Raw genomic sequence first — 17,696 nt, forward strand, 5'->3', positions numbered from 1 at the left:
CGGCGTGTCGTGGGCTGGACAGGACAGATGGTTTTCAGCTACACATCTCGTGGAGAGAGAAACAGAGCGTGGCGGCAGCCCCCAGTCTGTCACCATCACCGACTCCATACTCCTTTTATTTATCTCCGTTGCAGAATTTCACTGCACTTTTTTGTTGAGAAAATTTAAAATGTAGGTTCTTTTATTTTTCTTTTCTCTTTGCTTATTCCTTTTTAAATCCATATCATCATTACATTTTTATTTTGTAATTTATTTTACACGTTTTCTCCATAAATTTCCCCAATTTGAGATAAAAAAATAATAATAAAAAGATCAATTCCAACACATTTGTGTATTTCATAAAGGAAAAGAGGAGGATGGAGATATTTAAACAGAACCGTCAGTAGTTTTGTGCCCCACTCACCTGTGTTGTAGTGCTTGGTGCAGTAGCGCAGATCTTTCTCCTCTTTGAGTATAAACTGAGGTAGCGTCAGACCGTCGGCCACCTGCACGGCTCCCTTCTCGTCCCACTCGAAGATCAGGTCATTCATAGTGTACCCGACTGGAGAAGAGAGCAGTGGGTCAGAATGTCTGCACCATTTGGTATTTTATTTTAGAAAGAGGAGGATGATGTTGTTTCTGCACCTTGCTGAGCCACAGAGAGGCTTACCTAATGTAGTCATGATCAATATAAACAATAAAATCATGTTTTCTTTGCTATGGGACACTTCACACCTTTTTACCAAGTGTCCAACTCAGTCTGAAGAAGGAGAGTTTAAAGGTGACATATTATCCTTCCTTGAACAGGTTAGGATAGCACTATGTTGATGACATTTTTTGCATGAAATCATTCTAGATAATGAGATGTTAGTCGACTCAGTTCTGCTTATTTTAAGCTCTTTTCAGATTGAGCTGTTTTAGAGCCTCTTGTCACTTTAAGTTCAAATAAGCTGCTGCTGACCACGCTCCCCCAACTTGATGTTTACACTCACATGTGAAAATCGTTGCAAACATTTTCAATTATAAAAACTGAACATTTTTCAAAGTCAGAAATCGAGCCTCCTGCACAAACAACAAGAATGTAACAAATGGTTGCTAAATGGTAAGTCAACAAGCAATACTTGTCCTGTCCAGCAGCTGACCAAATGTCCTGGAGCTTTGCTTGGGTTATTAGCGTATGTTCATTTTGTCTTTACAATCGGGTGTTTTTTGAAACGCTTCATTTTCCAAACACCAAAAAATTGCTTGCTGTTTTTAAAAAAAAAATGGTTTGGCTGTTTTTAGAAGTAGTTGAGACCCAAATGGATGTACAAAAATATGCAAAATGGCATTTTTGCTTAATAGGTCCCCTATAAGAGCAACAGGGTTCGACATCACAAACTAATATTTCCCTACCAAGGTTGAGCATTGGTCTTCAGGTGGTTTAAATTCTGCTCAAATTGGATCATTCCTACTATGCAGCCTTTTGATTATCTGTCAGGAAATTTTAGATGTGTCCCTGAGAGAAAGGAGTGCTGGGGGAGGTTTTGGCTGCAGACTCCGATTCCATGTTATGGCTGATTAGTGTACATTCACTGAGCTCTCAGAGATATACTGACAGCCTCTCTTTGTACTTTCTCTGATATTCCTCAGCCTGTTTGGAGAAGGGAGAGGCTGCAGAGAAATCCTCACCACTTCTCTCAACCTGTCACCGCAGTGATTGATTGACTGATCCGTTTGCTTCACTGGGTGTGAACTCACAGCTCTCTAGCTGCATGATGCAGGTCTGGACGTCCATGGGGAAGTTCTTCAGATCCATCGGACAGGCAAGGACCAGAGTTATTCTGCACACAGAAACAACCACATACAGCTTAAGTGAGACAAATTATCTGAAGAATTAGCTGTTTTCCTCATCCTTTCAGAAAAATACCAGCACAATAATTTAAGACAAAAAGTCATTGTTTCTTTTTTTTGCAGATATTTTGGGAGCAATTACACAGAGCTTAGTTTAAAAAACAATTAGAGGGATTAATAGAAATGAAATAATGTGGAAAAATTAACATTATAATTGCTGGTGGGTATACATAATACATACTTATTTTCATAAGTATGTAAATAATTTAATTACATTCAGTAAAATGGATTATGCCCAGCTGTGAAAACAACAACAAAAATAGACTTATGGATATTTGTGGCAACATACAATCTAATACCGGCTTGCACTGATGTGAAATATTGGGTTTATGTAGTTTCATGACTAAAAATCCTAAGTTCTGATAGTTTTACAGGTTACTTTTACAGAACTTAACTGTATAGAAATAAGCTATATCTTTAAAAGAAGCCCAGAAAAAAACATGTAAGTTGTGGAAAAATCTCAGAAAATAACTTATTTCTAAAGTTTTCAAAAGCAACCTGGTTGTTCCCTAATGCAATTTTTAGGATTCATAAATTAACTTGGGAAAATCTTTAAGCTGAAATAGGAAGTTGTAACTCTTTTTAGGTTACACAAAGTAAACTTTTTAAATTGAATTCATTAAGTCTTGTGGACAAGAATGTGAACAGGAGGTTCTGGAAAAGATTAAAAAAGATCATCTGTAACAAGTAAGTAAAACAAAAAAATATATAAAATATAATATTGGTATATAACAATTATGTTAAAATCACTTTATTTTTTGTGAGTTAACAGAAGGACATCAGATTGTACTTGATAATTGGGAAACAAAAGTTCTTTATTATTTAATTATACCCAAAGATTAAGAAATAACTCATTTTGATCCATTTCAAACCCAAATTTAAACTTTGTTCTACATAAGAGAAAATTTAGCTAAGAAAAAAATACACTCCAGGTCCACTTTTGTGTCTGCAGAGATTTAGCCATCATGACAATTAGGAGAAGCTGAGTTGACGCCTCGTTTTCTAGTCCTTCTGTTTCTCTCCGACCGGACACCCGCTGCGACAACATTCCCATCCCGTCCGGCTGATGTACCAGATAAACTCTGCCGCGTCTGCACATCCTTACAAATCCTTGACAGGATGCTGAGTATGCTTTGCTCACATGATGTAGCCAGCGCAGATGTCCCACTTTCTCCAAAAGACATTCATATTAGTGGTTTCCTATCTGCTTATAACACATAAACACCTAATGTCAACGGAATATGTGTCCTTGTTTTAGTCTGCAACTGCTGGTAAGCCGATGGATCTCTGATTGTGTGGGTCCTCTCAGTGTTACCATCAAAACTGTTGGAAAGTAGACGTGTTGACATGGATTTATTCATGTTTTTATGCAGAAGTTGGCCTTGTTTGCATCTAAAGAAGCACAGTTAATAAAACTAACAATGTACACCTCTAATCAATAATCATATAATCAATAATTACATAAATACACATTATTGTCAAGTAAATTAGTTATGTTTGCCTTGATGAGAGGGATTTTCAAAACAAATGGTAGAATAACTCAGTGTTTAGACTTTAACTTTAATTGGTCTCAGTTTTATTCCTTCTTAAGTTTGAGAGAGGACTGGGGTGTTCTGACTGTCAATGCTATCTTGTCAGTTTTTCCTACCACAGCACGGATAGATAGCTAAGTTTGTCAGTGTAAGTCTACACTTCCAAAACTGCTAGAGTCATGTTTGACTAAGCAGTATGTTACATAGCATCGATGTGTGCATGCGCATTACCGCAAGATAGGACGAATTCATGGGTATCACAAAAAGTTAGAACAGCTGTTAGAACACCTGTACAGAGTCAGCAGGTGGAGTAAGAGAGGTGGCCGGTTGGGCAGGTTTTTACGTGGAAAATAACTTTCTGCTTTCTCTGGAAGAGGTCAGTTTGTCATGGGGAAAAAAATTACATTTTTGCACAAGTTAAGCTGAAGGCAAACAGCTGACAGACAGTCAGGAAAAATGCACATTTATGTTACTTTATTTTCACGGCACGCCTCAGATTGGTTTTCCGCGTGTAACGATGGAAATATCTGGAATGGAATAACCAAAGCAGGCCTGAGGAGGTTGTGTTTTCTTTTCTACATCACCGTCTGCTTTTTGAGAAAATATTGTGTAAATTCGGGGGCGTTTTAGTCCAAAATAGATGATCCATTTGATCTCAGAAGTCATACACCTGAAAAATCGTAAATTTTCTCTTCTGATATAGCTCTCGACTTGCACAAATTGAACAACATATCAGCTCAGCGGCTGCATCTAAACCTGGTCATCCAATCTCAGAGGGTTCACTTTCATCTCAACACAGAAAGCGGCGTCAACGCCGACTTCTGTGGAGCGATAAACATCAAAAACAGAGTAAACAACATTCACATCAGCCCCGTTCTCCTGCATCCCCCAGGGATGGTTTAATATCCCTCGCTGCTTCGTCACTGATGAAGATGAAGCTGATCAACAGAGAGGCTCATTCTGACCATGTCAAGTTTAAAAATGAGAGGCGGCGAGGAGGAGCGCGAGATGTCTCTGAGCTCTGACGATATTTATAAAGGGCCAATCTTCCTGTTGCTACTGCTGGACACGAAGGTGAAAGCCGAGGTTGATAACGGATCAGAGGCACCGCTGGAATACTAACAGGACTGAGTAGATTACCACGGCTGCTGCTGCGCTTTTTCATCTGCCCCAAGCAGCTGCAGTAAAAGCAAGTAGGAGGAAACACCGACAGGCTGAAAGGTTTGTTGGCTGACGGAGGCTGTAACTCTTAGAGGCTTAGACAGGAAGCCACACGGAAAACGAGGAGAGAGGAAGGAACCAAATAAGAAAAAAAGTTCCAGTAAAACCCCCTCTCCCAGGGGATCAAACCTTTTTTCAATCACTCCTGATTACATTATCACAAGAGAATTAGATTCCTTGGTCTCCCTCAATGGTCCTTGTTCATTTTAAAAAATTAAAAAACAGAAGTTTCCAATCAAACTTAACCAATTTAACCTCCTAGTACAACAACAGATCTGATCATATATTTTTTAGAAGTATGATAACCATTCTAAACTTTCTGACAAGTTTGCAGGATTTAAATAAAAAAAATTAACATCCAAATATACCACAGTAAAAAGACAAGCAGACGTGGGAATAAAACAGGCAGGAAAAGTGAAAAACTGAACTTTAGGACTCAAAATGAAAAAGAAAACTGGAATAAATAAAATATCTTATTAACACTGACATAAGATGTTCTTGTGGTGTGTTACATACTCAAATGCATGGCAATGCACTTCATTGTTATTTTCACAACTGCAGATTTTATAATCAAAGCTTCCAATTCAAATTAAAAACGCCATCAGGTGTTTTGTGATGTTTTCCTGTTTCTGAACCCAGTTCAAAACAAAATGTGTAACTCCTATTCCTAGCATTTAAAACATCTTTCAGGAGTGCATGTCAGAGTTCAAGAATCATTGATAATGCAGAATGCTTTTAAAACAGCATTTATAAATTAGCAGTCCCCATACTTCAGATTTTATGATGTTTACATTTTTAATGGGATATTTATAACACAAAATATATCTAGAATACCCCAAATTATCCTGTTATGTTGCTATGTCAACTGGGTTGTAGTGCATACATTTTACAGGAACCATAATTGATCAAATAAACAAAAACTGGTCGCTGTGTGTGACAAATGGCAAAATAATATAATTTTTTCTGGTTTACATAAAACAGCCTCCTGATTTTGAGTAGTTTAAGCTGTGAGATACATGCTACAGTTTGACTGTCGGAGATTCTGAAATAATGAATAAGAGCGAAAGAATAAACAAAAATAAGACCAAGGTAACCTTGAAAATATGATGGAGAAATATTTCACCATCAGCAGTCTATTAGATATTGCCGCAGAGAAACACATAAGTCCCAGAGTGCAGCTTAATGCCTTTTATGACCTGATATAATTTCATTTATGAGTTCTGCAGATAATTACAGACTGGAAATGTCCTCGGCCCAGCATAAAACAGTCCCACAATGCGATAAGCATTATGGAAGAATCAAGCCTGTGGAGGAATATGAAACCAAAAATGCAAAGAATGGAATTGGGCTGCTAGCTTTGTACGCCATTTTGGACAGGGCAGGGTGCCCTCGGTTCTGTAGCAGTGGGTTTCTCTATTTATTAGCTTGTTTGTCAGAAAATATAAAACTATCTGCTCAAGTCATAACTTCAGTTTTATTGGTTACGCTTGGAGTTTTTCAGTCTTGGTCAAATCAATTGAAATGTGGCAAAGACTTTATCATTTTGCTCCAAATGCTAAAATGAAACATTTTTAAGAGGGAAACATTTTTCTATCAGATTAAAGCTTATTAATATGTCAATACAATGCTAAAATTCGCATAAGGTACAATATTGCTATTTTATGTTAAAACTGTATTATGTCTCCGCTGTTCAAGGACCATCTCGTTAAGAATTTATAAAACTGTTAAGAATGAAAAGCACCTTCTTTAAATGTCATGTTTGCTGTCGTTAAGGCAAACATGACCTCACTGCCAAAATTAACTTTTGTGGTAGTCAGTGTTAAGATGTTTGCTGTTCCATCATTTGCTCAATTATCAAAACATTTTATTTTTTTCTATACTGTGTTGTAACAGGTGTGATGTACCAGGTTTCACACTAATCCAGCTTATAATGTATGAGGAATAATCTAAAGTAGGTAGTGTTTTTGACACAATATACCAAAGTATTCAAAGTATTCATACAGCGATTAAGCTGATGTAAAGTTTTTGACCGACAACTTTATGGTCTAGGAGTTATTCGCAAAAACACATTGTCCATCACAATAGCGCCTCCTAGGTATTGGGGGGTATGCATTTTTACACCTCAGGAACGGTTCGGTTTTCCTACCATACCAGCTTTGTTTTATTTTTTCCAGCGGCTCCCAGTTCTTTCACCCAGCATGTCGTAGCAGATAACAATAATAGCAAACCGTGCAAAGTTTTTACAATTAAAATCGCTGGGAACAGGCGAACAGTCATGCCTTGCATGACATTCGCTCCCTCTGCAGGGTTAAAATCCTAATAAAAAACCATGACATAAATAAAAGGTTGGGATTTATCGTCCGAAGCACCAGATACGTCCTCCACTGACCGTATGCTGTAGAGCACGTTGCCATTTTTAGAGATGCGTAGGAGCTTGTTGTCTGTAGTGACCTCGTGAAAGTTGGCCCCCTTCTCATTGGCAAAGAACAAGTCAGGTTTCCAGATGGAGTCCAACATGGAGGGGTCGAGATCCAGCGAGTCGTCAGGATACTCGCTGTAAGCCAGCCTGGGGTCATTCCACTGCTGCCTCAGGAAAATGTTCACTCTGTAGTCCTGCAAGCAAAAGGAAAAGATAATGGACATCAAATGGTTAAAGAGAGGGAGGAAAAACTGGTTTATGGGTAAGAAAAGCTGTAATTTATGAAAAACCGATGTGACATCCACACCCAAGGACAATTTAAAATAACTGCTCATGTTTGTGGATCTTCAAGGACTGGAGTACCCTGACAAAACTGGCAGCAAAACGTGAAGAATGTGCAAATTAGATTTGAAGGCAGTACGTTCTTGCTGTAGGGCTACAACATTATCCACTTTGCTCTGATAATGGTTCTAATCCTGAAATGTTGATCCTTCCACCTTGAGTTAATCTGAGCTCTGGTTTGTGTTGTTTATCTTAAACTGGAAAAACAGCTATTCTGTCAAATGCTGTTTTTTCAGTTTACATAAAATGTAATTTTATTCATTATTTGCATGAGCTATTTCTTAGCAAAACTACCTGTAGTAACTTATTCACATCTAAAGCATAGTTGGAATTAATTTTGGAAGTATGTAGTGATTTATCTTGTGATATTTGTGAAGTTGCTGCATTTAAAAGAAGGATCTAGAAAACAATATCTGTGAGGATGCAAGAAAAGTATCAGATGAAAGAAAGACAAAATGAGCATGAATAACACAACATGATATCCTCCCCTCTGCTACAAGAGCAACATTCTCAGAAGAAATTGATTTGGCAGAAAAATTTAATTATGCCAAAGCCACAAAAGTTACAAAGCATACACCCTTGAAAAGAAGATTGTAAATGCGTCCACAGGGAGATGTTCTCTATAAAACCAGAACAGGAGACAACAAGAGAAAAGGAGGGGAAAAACAGTTTCTTATAGGTCATTGCACTGCTGACTCAAGATGCCACAGCTCCACATGGAATACGGCATCGACAGAAACCAAACGTTGGAGCGACAGAGTGATGGACAGGATTTCACGCCTGGATGAGAAGGCACTCATGGGTGTTCATCCATATATGTTTGATATTTCACTGATCACGGAGGTGTATCACTTTGGGCTGCAACAGGAATAGTTTCCCAATAAAATACATCATCACATGGCCATTTTATAAGCTTATTTCCCTTCTGCTTCCTTCTTGATCTTAATTGATGAAACAACAACAGAAGTTGTGCATCTCTGCTTTGGTTAGAAAGCAGTTACGGGAGGCTGAACCAAAAATAAGGTTCCTGACAGAAATAGAGGCATACACAGCAGACAAGCAGATGGATGTGAGTCCTGGCAGTTGAAGGTCACAGAGCTGCTGCTTCTTTAGTCTTCCAAACACAGACAGGGAGATAGACTGTGACAAAAAGTCGAGGGTTAGATGAATCAGAAAAAGAGGCTGGTTTCTTCTATGGTAGGGCGATGTATGTCAAGCAAAGTTTTAGATAAGATGATACATGTTTATGTTACTGAAGGAGTCAACTTTGAAAGTTAGGAATTATGGATGAAAGCACCTCCGGCTATTTCAGCTTGCACACATTTTTTTTTGTCATGCAAAAACTTTGTACACTTTTGTTCTGAGCAGTCTGAACTTTCTGTAATCTTACAAAGGGGTCTTGGTCAGTAGATTATAAAGGTACTGCACTGAAAATTAGCAGAAAGCAGCCAGAGTCCAAAGAAAAAGTCTGAAAGAACTTAAAAATTGATGAGGATGAGGATCAGTTTAAAATATCACAATGAGGAAACAATAACGTTTTTACACAAGCTACAGTATATGTACCTAATTTTACAACTAGCTGCCAGTATCCTATAACATTTGCTGCACTTCCGATCTATAAATATAAAGAAACTGCAAAAATGTTTTTAACAGAAAAACTTGAAAATTAGTCTAATAAATATATTTTACATCAGAAACATTTGCCATTATTGAAGTATGTTCAAGAAAAATAGCATACTGTTGAGGTTGCATGATGTCCATTTTAATTTTACTTTATTCCCAACATTAAAGCAGTGTTTCAACATTTTAACACTTAGAGTTTTTCTTAGTTTTTAACTGATGTTAAAAACATGTTTGATGTTTTTTGAGGACATCAAACTATAAAAAGTCTGTCAAGATCATCTTGAAGTGCTCAGAATTTTCAGTTGAACTTGCACCCCCATCCTTTAGGTGGCAGTATGCCGAGTGGCCCAGTGGAGTCAAATAATATAGGATTGTCCACTATGTAATGACCACAATGCATTAAAAGTACACATTTCCTTTAGCCACTTTGTAATGGTTAGCTTTTTGCAAATTGAGATACATTTGTTCTAGTTCCCTCGATTACAAGGATCTAAATGATATTAAACTATTTAGAGCTCCAGACTGTGAAGTGACAGAGACGTTTATTCTGGAGAATCCCAGGACAAACAAGCGGCTCTGTTCTGGAAAGGCCTCTGGATCATCCAGAGGACCTGTGGTGGAGGGAGAGAAATGTTTGACTTTCCCCTCTGAATGGATCGATTTTTACATTTTCCTGCATGCAGAAATTTTAACTGCATTAGGCCTTTGATCAATGCACCAGCTGTTACTGCATGTTATTTTTTATTACTCCAACATTCGATTAAAGATTTGTTTGGAGGCTTAGAACCAGAGCTGGAATAGGATCGGACGTTTATAATGTCTGCAGTAAAGCACCTCTTTATCCTTTATGAGATCACTTCGGCTGCTGCTTCAGAAGACATACGGTAAAGGTTTTTAGTTTGCATTTTATTTCCTTTCTTTGTCTCTTTGTTTTGTATGTGTGCAGGGCAGTCGATCCAGCTATAGCATATTAACTGTGGTTCCCTCAGAGCTTTATTGTATAACCCTCCATTCTTCATTCTCTGTTTCACAATAAGAGTCCAGGTCTCTTCTGTGTGGAATTGGCATTCAGTTTGCCCCTCGATCTCTCTAATTGTCAATTATTCTCCGAATATGGAGCCTGGCTGCTTGGGCTGTCATTAAGCTGTGTGGCGTAGCAGAAAAAAGCCATCGCAGCGACTAGGTACGGCCACGCCAGCAGCCCCAGCAGGTGGCATTTCAAGAAGCAATCAGCCGCTGAGCTGAACATGTGTGCGCCGCAACAGCCTCGGCCAGGCTCCTTCTCTGTTTATCACTGTTTATTACACCAAATATCTCACATGAAACAAATGAGCTCGACCTTTTCTGAATGAGTCACCTTTTTTCTGCTTGAGAAAGTGGCAAATAACCTAAGACACTGCAGAGATGAGGAGTGTGTGCTGATGGAGGGAAGAACGAAGGAGAGCTCTGGGCTTATTTCAGCGTCATCAGTCACTAAGATGCCTGCAGTTTGATTTCAGCTCAGGAAAAAATAGCTAGGTAGAAATGGCAGCAATAGAGTCAAAAAATATTCTTAGTCTTCAAAGAAACTAGAAAAACACAGAACCTTGCTACAGAATTCATAGTTTTTGAACTTTTTCACATTTTGTTATGTTACAACCACAAAATTTTGTATGTTTTATTGGAATGTCACTGTATGTGTTCGGTCAACAAAAAGAAGAAGGGAAGTAATACCACATATGGTAAATCACAGAATCTTGCTAAGTATTTTTTGTCACGTTTCTAGTGCAAATATATTAGTACACTTGAAATACACAGAAATAGTAACTTTTCAGCTCGATAGAGCAGCTTTGGCAGCATCAGTGACTAAGTGACTAAATTTGCAGATCCGACCTGCATTATTTTTCAGAAAATAACTGTATCAAGTCTATGCTGGAAAGGTATGCTGCTGTACTTTTCCATACAATGAAATCTCTATTCTCACCCGCTGGTCAACACATTGCACATGTTCGGCTCTGTATGGAGCCTCATAGATCAGAGGCCTGTCATGGCTGCAGATGGATGAACAGTAAACACGTTGGCTAGAAGTCAGGAAACGAATGGCACTCCACTCCAAAATTCAAATGAGCAAAAAGTAATTTGGCATTCTAATGAGGGGAAGGTAATATTAGTGAAAAATGGCTGATTTCATGCTGGAGTTTGGCTTTAGTCAGAGCTGATGACTCATTTGAGTAATCGGGTTATTAAAAATGTTATTGACACTGAGGCAGATCTGTATTAAACCCGTCCATCTAAGGATGTGACATAAGGCCATTGGACTGTTAAAATACATAGTAAAATTATCCCCCATTGGAATGCTGCTGCGAAGCCATTAGCAGAGGAATTGCTGTACTTACACAATACCAAACTCATTTCAGCTTGCATTAAACTCAGGCAGTAAACCATGCATGAAGGACTACAATCCTCCTCTTCTTCTTTTCCGTGTACTTCCTTTGACAACAACAACAACTGCAGAAAAATCTGCAGCCATATTCTAATTCCATGCCTGTCATAACATCCTGCCGGCTTCTTGGAGTCTGCTCAGGTAGGAAGAGGAGGATATGGAGCTTCGCACATTATGGTAGCACATCTGCTCAGGTACGACAGCAAGGCAGAAATATGCCTTTTTTTACTGTTTGGCCTCAGATGGAGCCACAATTTTGCCGGCAGCGCAGTTGGATGTCAAGTAAATTTACAGAGGGATCCGGAGAGCAAACTTCTCTCTGGATCATTATGGGATTTTAATAAATGAGAATCCTGATCGTTCAGTAAACACTGACACAGTTAACCTAGACTGACCTGAAGGTAATAATCTCTTAATGAAATCATCAGTTTGGGTTTAATGTTTGTGACAACAAAGCTACCATTATCCAAGTTCATGATTTAATTAATTTAATTGTATGATTTATAGTTTGTAGATTATTTGCAGATTTAGGTGTTTTTCATGTTAAGATATTTTAATAGTCTCTAAAAAAACATATAAAATGTTCTTGTTTTTGCAGATATACAAGAAAAGAAAACATAATATAGCTAATATTTTTGCTTAAAGTTTTATAATCGTTTGAATACAGATATTTAATTTTTTTGTTTTATTTTTTATCAATTAATAATAGCAAATACAAATCTGTAAAGATTTAAATAAGAAAATATAGATATAAGTAACATATAAAAACATTTATTTCCATATACTTGCTTGGAACAGTTATAAGTCTTATTCCATGTTAAAATTTAATATTTGCAAAAAATATAAGGCTGATTTTTAATAAAATATAGTGTAAAGCTACTTACTTTTTAGAAGGTAGACAGCATTTAAAAGTATTTGCTCAGTAATAGCTTTAACATTATGGTTATGCTAAATATATTTTAAAGTTCGGACTTCAAACATGTCTTATTTTTAATGCCCCAGTAAATTAGTCCTAAAAGTAAATTTTTTGATGAATTCAAACAATTATTGGTTTAATGTGAGCTTTGCATAAAATTTTACTTCAACATTTTCATAATTTTACAGTATTTCCAAAATTTTTTGTTTTACTATGTCCAAGTCTTTTTTTCTTTTCGTAAATTAAACACACAGGGATGTTTGATGTTCTCCACACAAAGAGACGTAACACACACATGATGTTTGAATGGGGAGAAGAAAGCAGAGAAGCAGAAGAGGTGGATGAAGAAGGATGAGACAGAGTGAAGAAGCAGTGGGAGTGCTGAAGCACAAATGAAGCCGTGTTGCGTCGGTACTTCAGCAAGCACTGCGCCATTCTACTGAATCCATCGATCACTGTTCTTCAGCGGCAGCGTCGCCGTGTGTGTGTCCTTTATCTATGAGAGGACCAATGTTAAGAGGACAGTTTTTACACAGCAGTTTATACATAAACTGGCCTTCAGCTTCAGGCCAAACTCAGGTTTAGCGTGGGAATTTAGAAAGATGATCAAAGGTGATATGTTATCATTTTAAAAGCCAGTCTTCAGTTTGCTTTGAATGTTTTTATCTGCTTAACTATTTGCCGACACTAATGAGCTACATGTGTCATATCTTCCATGATCAAATCAATGCTTCCAAAAACCTTTCCTGTCTCTCTTTAGCTTTTGTGTGTGTTTAGGGCTCTGATATATTTAAAATTTCCTAAAACGCAGAAATTCAAGAATGCATATTTAAGCAATTCAACTTGCAAAAAGTGCTTTTTGAACAGGTGTTAAGGGAAAGAAAGAGGCTGCATTGCCAGTGGTTCAGTGGTTGACAGCCAGTCAGAACAGCTAACAAGCAAATTACTTTTAAATGGACAGATATCAGATATTATCACTCAGTTCTTGCTTCAAAATGAATAGTAGATTGAGATTACAATTGTTGCTTGTGATGTACAATTATGACTATAAATAATTTCAGCATTTAAAAGGCTTTTATAGATTTTTAACCTCATTTCTTAAAGATGGCTGCTAACTTTCAATATGAGACAAGATCTGAAGGTATACTTAAAAGAACACATGGTAAAATGCTGCTGATTTCTGTATCAAAAGCATTTTTTCAAATAAATTCTGTTCTGCTGTTGTTTGTCCTTTCATTTGTGCAACCCTTCATCTCTGTTGCTCCAGATTTTCTAGCAAAATCAAGAAACTACTCGAATGCAACATATAATAGTATATATACATACTATTCCATGTGATATGCATTAAAACTCTGCTTTACAACAATATTTCTAGACACTTCTTTAACTTACTTTTTTATATTTATTGTACCTGCCTAATATCCATCTTTCTGACTAAGATCAGCAAAAGGCATGAGGACTTTGCTGATGATAGGAGAGAAAATGACAAAAGCTTGTGTAATTCCTAATCTTACTGTCAGACCAACTGTCAAAAGGATTCATGTTTTATGAATATGTGACTATTTGAATGCAGACTGTTATGAACCTATCTCAATATTTACACAATTACATTAAACATACCTGCATAGGAATGGGTCTTGTCTGCATAGAGCCTCAAATTGACATCTGTTGCAATTTGGCACAATGTGCATAAGCTAAATTAAATTGAATTAAATTTTAAAGAAATTCTTTGAATATTTCTGTGCATTTGCACATTGTTAATCCAACCTGACAGAGCTAGAACCCCAAAATTTATGTGCACGGAGAAGGAGTTGTCACGACCTCAGAATCCCTGCAGAGGGTTTATTCAGCTGAAAGATTTACTGCTTTCATCGGAAAAATGTAGAAATTTCTCAGGGTTCAGACGGGTGACAGTGGCATGTATTTGCAAACCAACACACACAGCATATCTGCTCTGAGCCTTGTTGCTCAGTGAACGTTGATGCTTCTGTTATATTTATACTAATGGATTTCCTGTGTAATGAACTGGTGTAAATTTTCCCTTCATTGCTTGTAAAAAGACACGCCAGCTCTGCAGTCGCTGCGTTGTTATGCTAATGGTGGCGGCAGTGATGCGCTCGTTCAAATGAAATGAAATGTGGGCCCAGTGAGGCGAGGAAACATCCAAACACTGAGAGGTCAGAAGGCTTTTAATTTTTCAAAATGTTGTGAAAATGCAACTTCGGATGCCTGAATATCAACACAGCCTTCATTTTAATTAACTTCATTTTTCAAGTGAAAATTACCAGAGCTGAGATGAGGCTCTGGTGAAATGTGACTGTCTCCATTACGGGCCTAAGCATCCAAATCCACACACAGACACCAGTGACAAGTTTGAAAATCTTTGCTTTAAGGCTGTGTTGCTAAGTGGAAGTGATAATAAATAAGCTTACCATTGTTGTTTCAGCAATGGAGCCAAAACTGTTGATAAAAATGTTGCAGGTTACGTTGACAGGGGGACCTGCAGAAATGACACAGAGTGAAAAAGAAAATAAGAAGTGAGACTAAATGCAGGTTTATATGTATCGGTTGATTGTTTTTATCTACACAAATGTTCATTTGGAGAATAATCATTGAATAAGCCATTAAGATGGCTTTGCTTTGGTCTTTATTAGGTATCATTTATACTGATGATCATAAGAAAACCAGGAGGTTCAGTTCAGCACAGTTGATTCTTCTCCCACATTTTAATGTACTAAATGTCCTGAGTTGATTTGTAACAATTTTGGAAATGGTTTTAAAACGTGAGTGTATTGTTCTGACTGAAATCTGAAAAATGAAAGGAAAAGTACCTAAATAATGACTTAGTCATGAAACATTTGATTGTTTTAAAGTGAACCACAGTGCCTCAAAAAGTTTTACCAAAAACTAAACAAGAGGTTAGAAGTAAGTGAAGATTGAAGTTTGACTCAAAACAGAAAAAGTAACACATTTCTTCAAGATCATAAAACAAGAATACTTAACATTTTGTTGTGTATGTCTTCAAACAGATAAACATGATTCAGTTAATCAGTTTCAATTGATTAGAAAAGTTGATTGCAATATTTCCTGTACTTTAAAAAAAACTCTCACACATTTGTTATCCTGCTAGATTATTTTCAGAAGCAACCTCTGTTGCTGCAGTACTGAAAGCATACAAGCGACACAGACCAAAAATCTCAGAGGAACATTTCTGACACCTTGCTTAAATGCAAATAGAGGTAGATAGTAGCCAGGTATACCTAATAAAATGGCCTGTAAGTGTACACGTGTATTTTATTAATTCATTTCATTTGCTTTTTTCTATTTTAGGCACAGCAGATTTCATTCTCTTCAGTGCATGTTTGGCTTCTGGTGTTGAGGTGTGAAGATGTCTCTTTAAGAGAAACGTTCATGTGTGATCATAAACGGAGACAGCATCAATGATAAAAGCGGAGTTCAGTTGACAACAGACTGCAGGAAGTAAACAAAGCTAAAGTAGCTGTCTGACATTATAAGAACAGACTCAAATAATGGCTGAATGAACAAGTCAAAACCTCCAAACAAACCTGACAACATCACAACATTTGCCTGCTGAGAGCTGGGTGACTTGTAAACACATCAGAACAAATAGGGAAACTAATGGCGACAAAATAAATTTCAAACAAAATGTGAAACTACAACTGTTCAAAAATAGTGTCGGTTCAAAACATTTACTTTCTTCTCTCAGGGAGCAAATGAGGCTCTGAAGGTAGTTTACAGATGAGCGACTTACAGTGACGGTAAGCAGAAAATCAACACACTTCACCGAATCATTGGATTTCCAAGTTGAACAAACACAAACAGGATTACCTGGTGGACCAGAGCTGCAGAGAGGAACAAGGAGGTTGACTCAAAAGAAATATTACTGCTCAGTTTTAATACCAAGCTTAAGATAGCAAAACTGATCACTCATCTTTTTTTCTTTACCCCTCCAGGGGGTCTTTTGTGGGCTCTAGTGTCCCTTATATGAAAGTAGGCTGACAGGAAAGGGGGATGGATAGGGGGGAAGACATGCAGCAAATATTGTCGGGTCTGGGAGTCAAACCCGCGTCGAGGACTCAAGGCCTCCAAACATGGGTCGCGCTATCCCCTACGCCACCATAGCACGCCCCGATCACTCATCATTTTAAAGATAAAAGCAATGAACAACAAATTTTCATATGGCAGATTTCATATATTCATTTTCTTAGCAGAGGTTTGGTTGTTCACATTTCCCTGTGAAAACTTTAACAGAATACTGAAAAGCAATAGTTCAACATAAAACATTAAACTGTTTCATGTTGAGCAATATCTTTCATATTATGATTTGAATATTAAAATAGCTTTTTACCAATTCTGTTTCAGCAGGTTAAGGTAAAACATAAAGGTATCAGTTTGTGACAATAGGAACAAAAGACGAGTGCTGTTGTTTTATTACAAGACAGTTGGTATGAATCTCAGGGTTCTTTCTATTACTCTACATGACCGCTTATGTCTGATTTTATTTCAGTTTTGAACCATCAGGGTTATAATCCATTCCCCGTTTCTTACCAAATGTGTTTGATTCCAGGCTTTTTCGTCAGCAATCAGCAAAACAAACATGGTACAGTCTGCTGGGTTATTGAATACTTAAAGTTTAGAAATAAATGTACAAAGGGTTTTTTTAAGGGTAGAATGTTCAATTTGTACCATTAACAACCCCTATTTTCTTCTATTTTGCCTAACTGGGACTTGAATGTTTCTCTACTCTTTTACTCTGTGCTATTTCTTTCTAGACTGACAGCGAGCTTCTCTTTTAACGTTGGAAAAGATAACAAAATAAGATGCAAATACAATCAACATGATTGTAGAGGTGTAAATTCATCCACGCAAAAATCTAAAATAAGGAAAATCTGTTGCAGTTAGTTACTTTCAAAGTGAAGGAATACACAGAAATCAGATTGAACAAATAGTTACAGCTTGCAACTACAGCTCTAATGTGCACATCTGTTCCAAAGAGTTTTCCAGATTGCTTTAGTGGTTCCTGTAGTTTTAAACATTGATAATTTGGTGCCATTAAAGCTTTGTTAATTTTTCCTTTAAAAATGGTGATTTGCTTTCTTGCTGACAAGAAACAATTCCAGCTACCATCTGGTCGAAGAGGAGCTACATTGTTGCTGTGTATGCTTAGTACGAGGCAGCATCTCAGTCTCCTGAGAAGTATACCTCTGCATCCATGTGATATGGTTGCATTGTTTCAGAAGTCTTTGGGTTTTACTATATAACATGTCAGCATGTCTGGAAAATGACTTTGCTTTAAGTGGCACTTTCACAGATCTGAAAAGAGAAAAC

General features: G+C 37.2%; 1 protein-coding gene across 6 annotated transcripts in view; it reads right to left on the bottom strand.

Moving 5' to 3' along the window:
- Nucleotides 1–17,696, bottom strand: part of glra1 (glycine receptor alpha 1) — a 124,165-nt gene that overhangs the window by 32,288 nt on the left and 74,181 nt on the right. For all 6 annotated transcript variants that reach the window (XM_023328853.1, XM_023328852.1, XM_023328851.1 and 3 more), the window contains 4 exons: nt 14,780–14,847; nt 7,015–7,238; nt 1,720–1,802; nt 404–541 (listed from right to left, as the gene is read on the bottom strand). In XM_023328853.1, the coding sequence (XP_023184621.1) occupies nt 404–541; nt 1,720–1,802; nt 7,015–7,238; nt 14,780–14,847 (513 nt within the window). The remainder of the gene's footprint in view (nt 1–403; nt 542–1,719; nt 1,803–7,014; nt 7,239–14,779; nt 14,848–17,696) is intronic.

The sequence above is a fragment of the Xiphophorus maculatus genome, chromosome 23, assembly GCF_002775205.1.
Source record: "Xiphophorus maculatus strain JP 163 A chromosome 23, X_maculatus-5.0-male, whole genome shotgun sequence".
Lineage (NCBI taxonomy): Eukaryota > Metazoa > Chordata > Actinopteri > Cyprinodontiformes > Poeciliidae > Xiphophorus > Xiphophorus maculatus.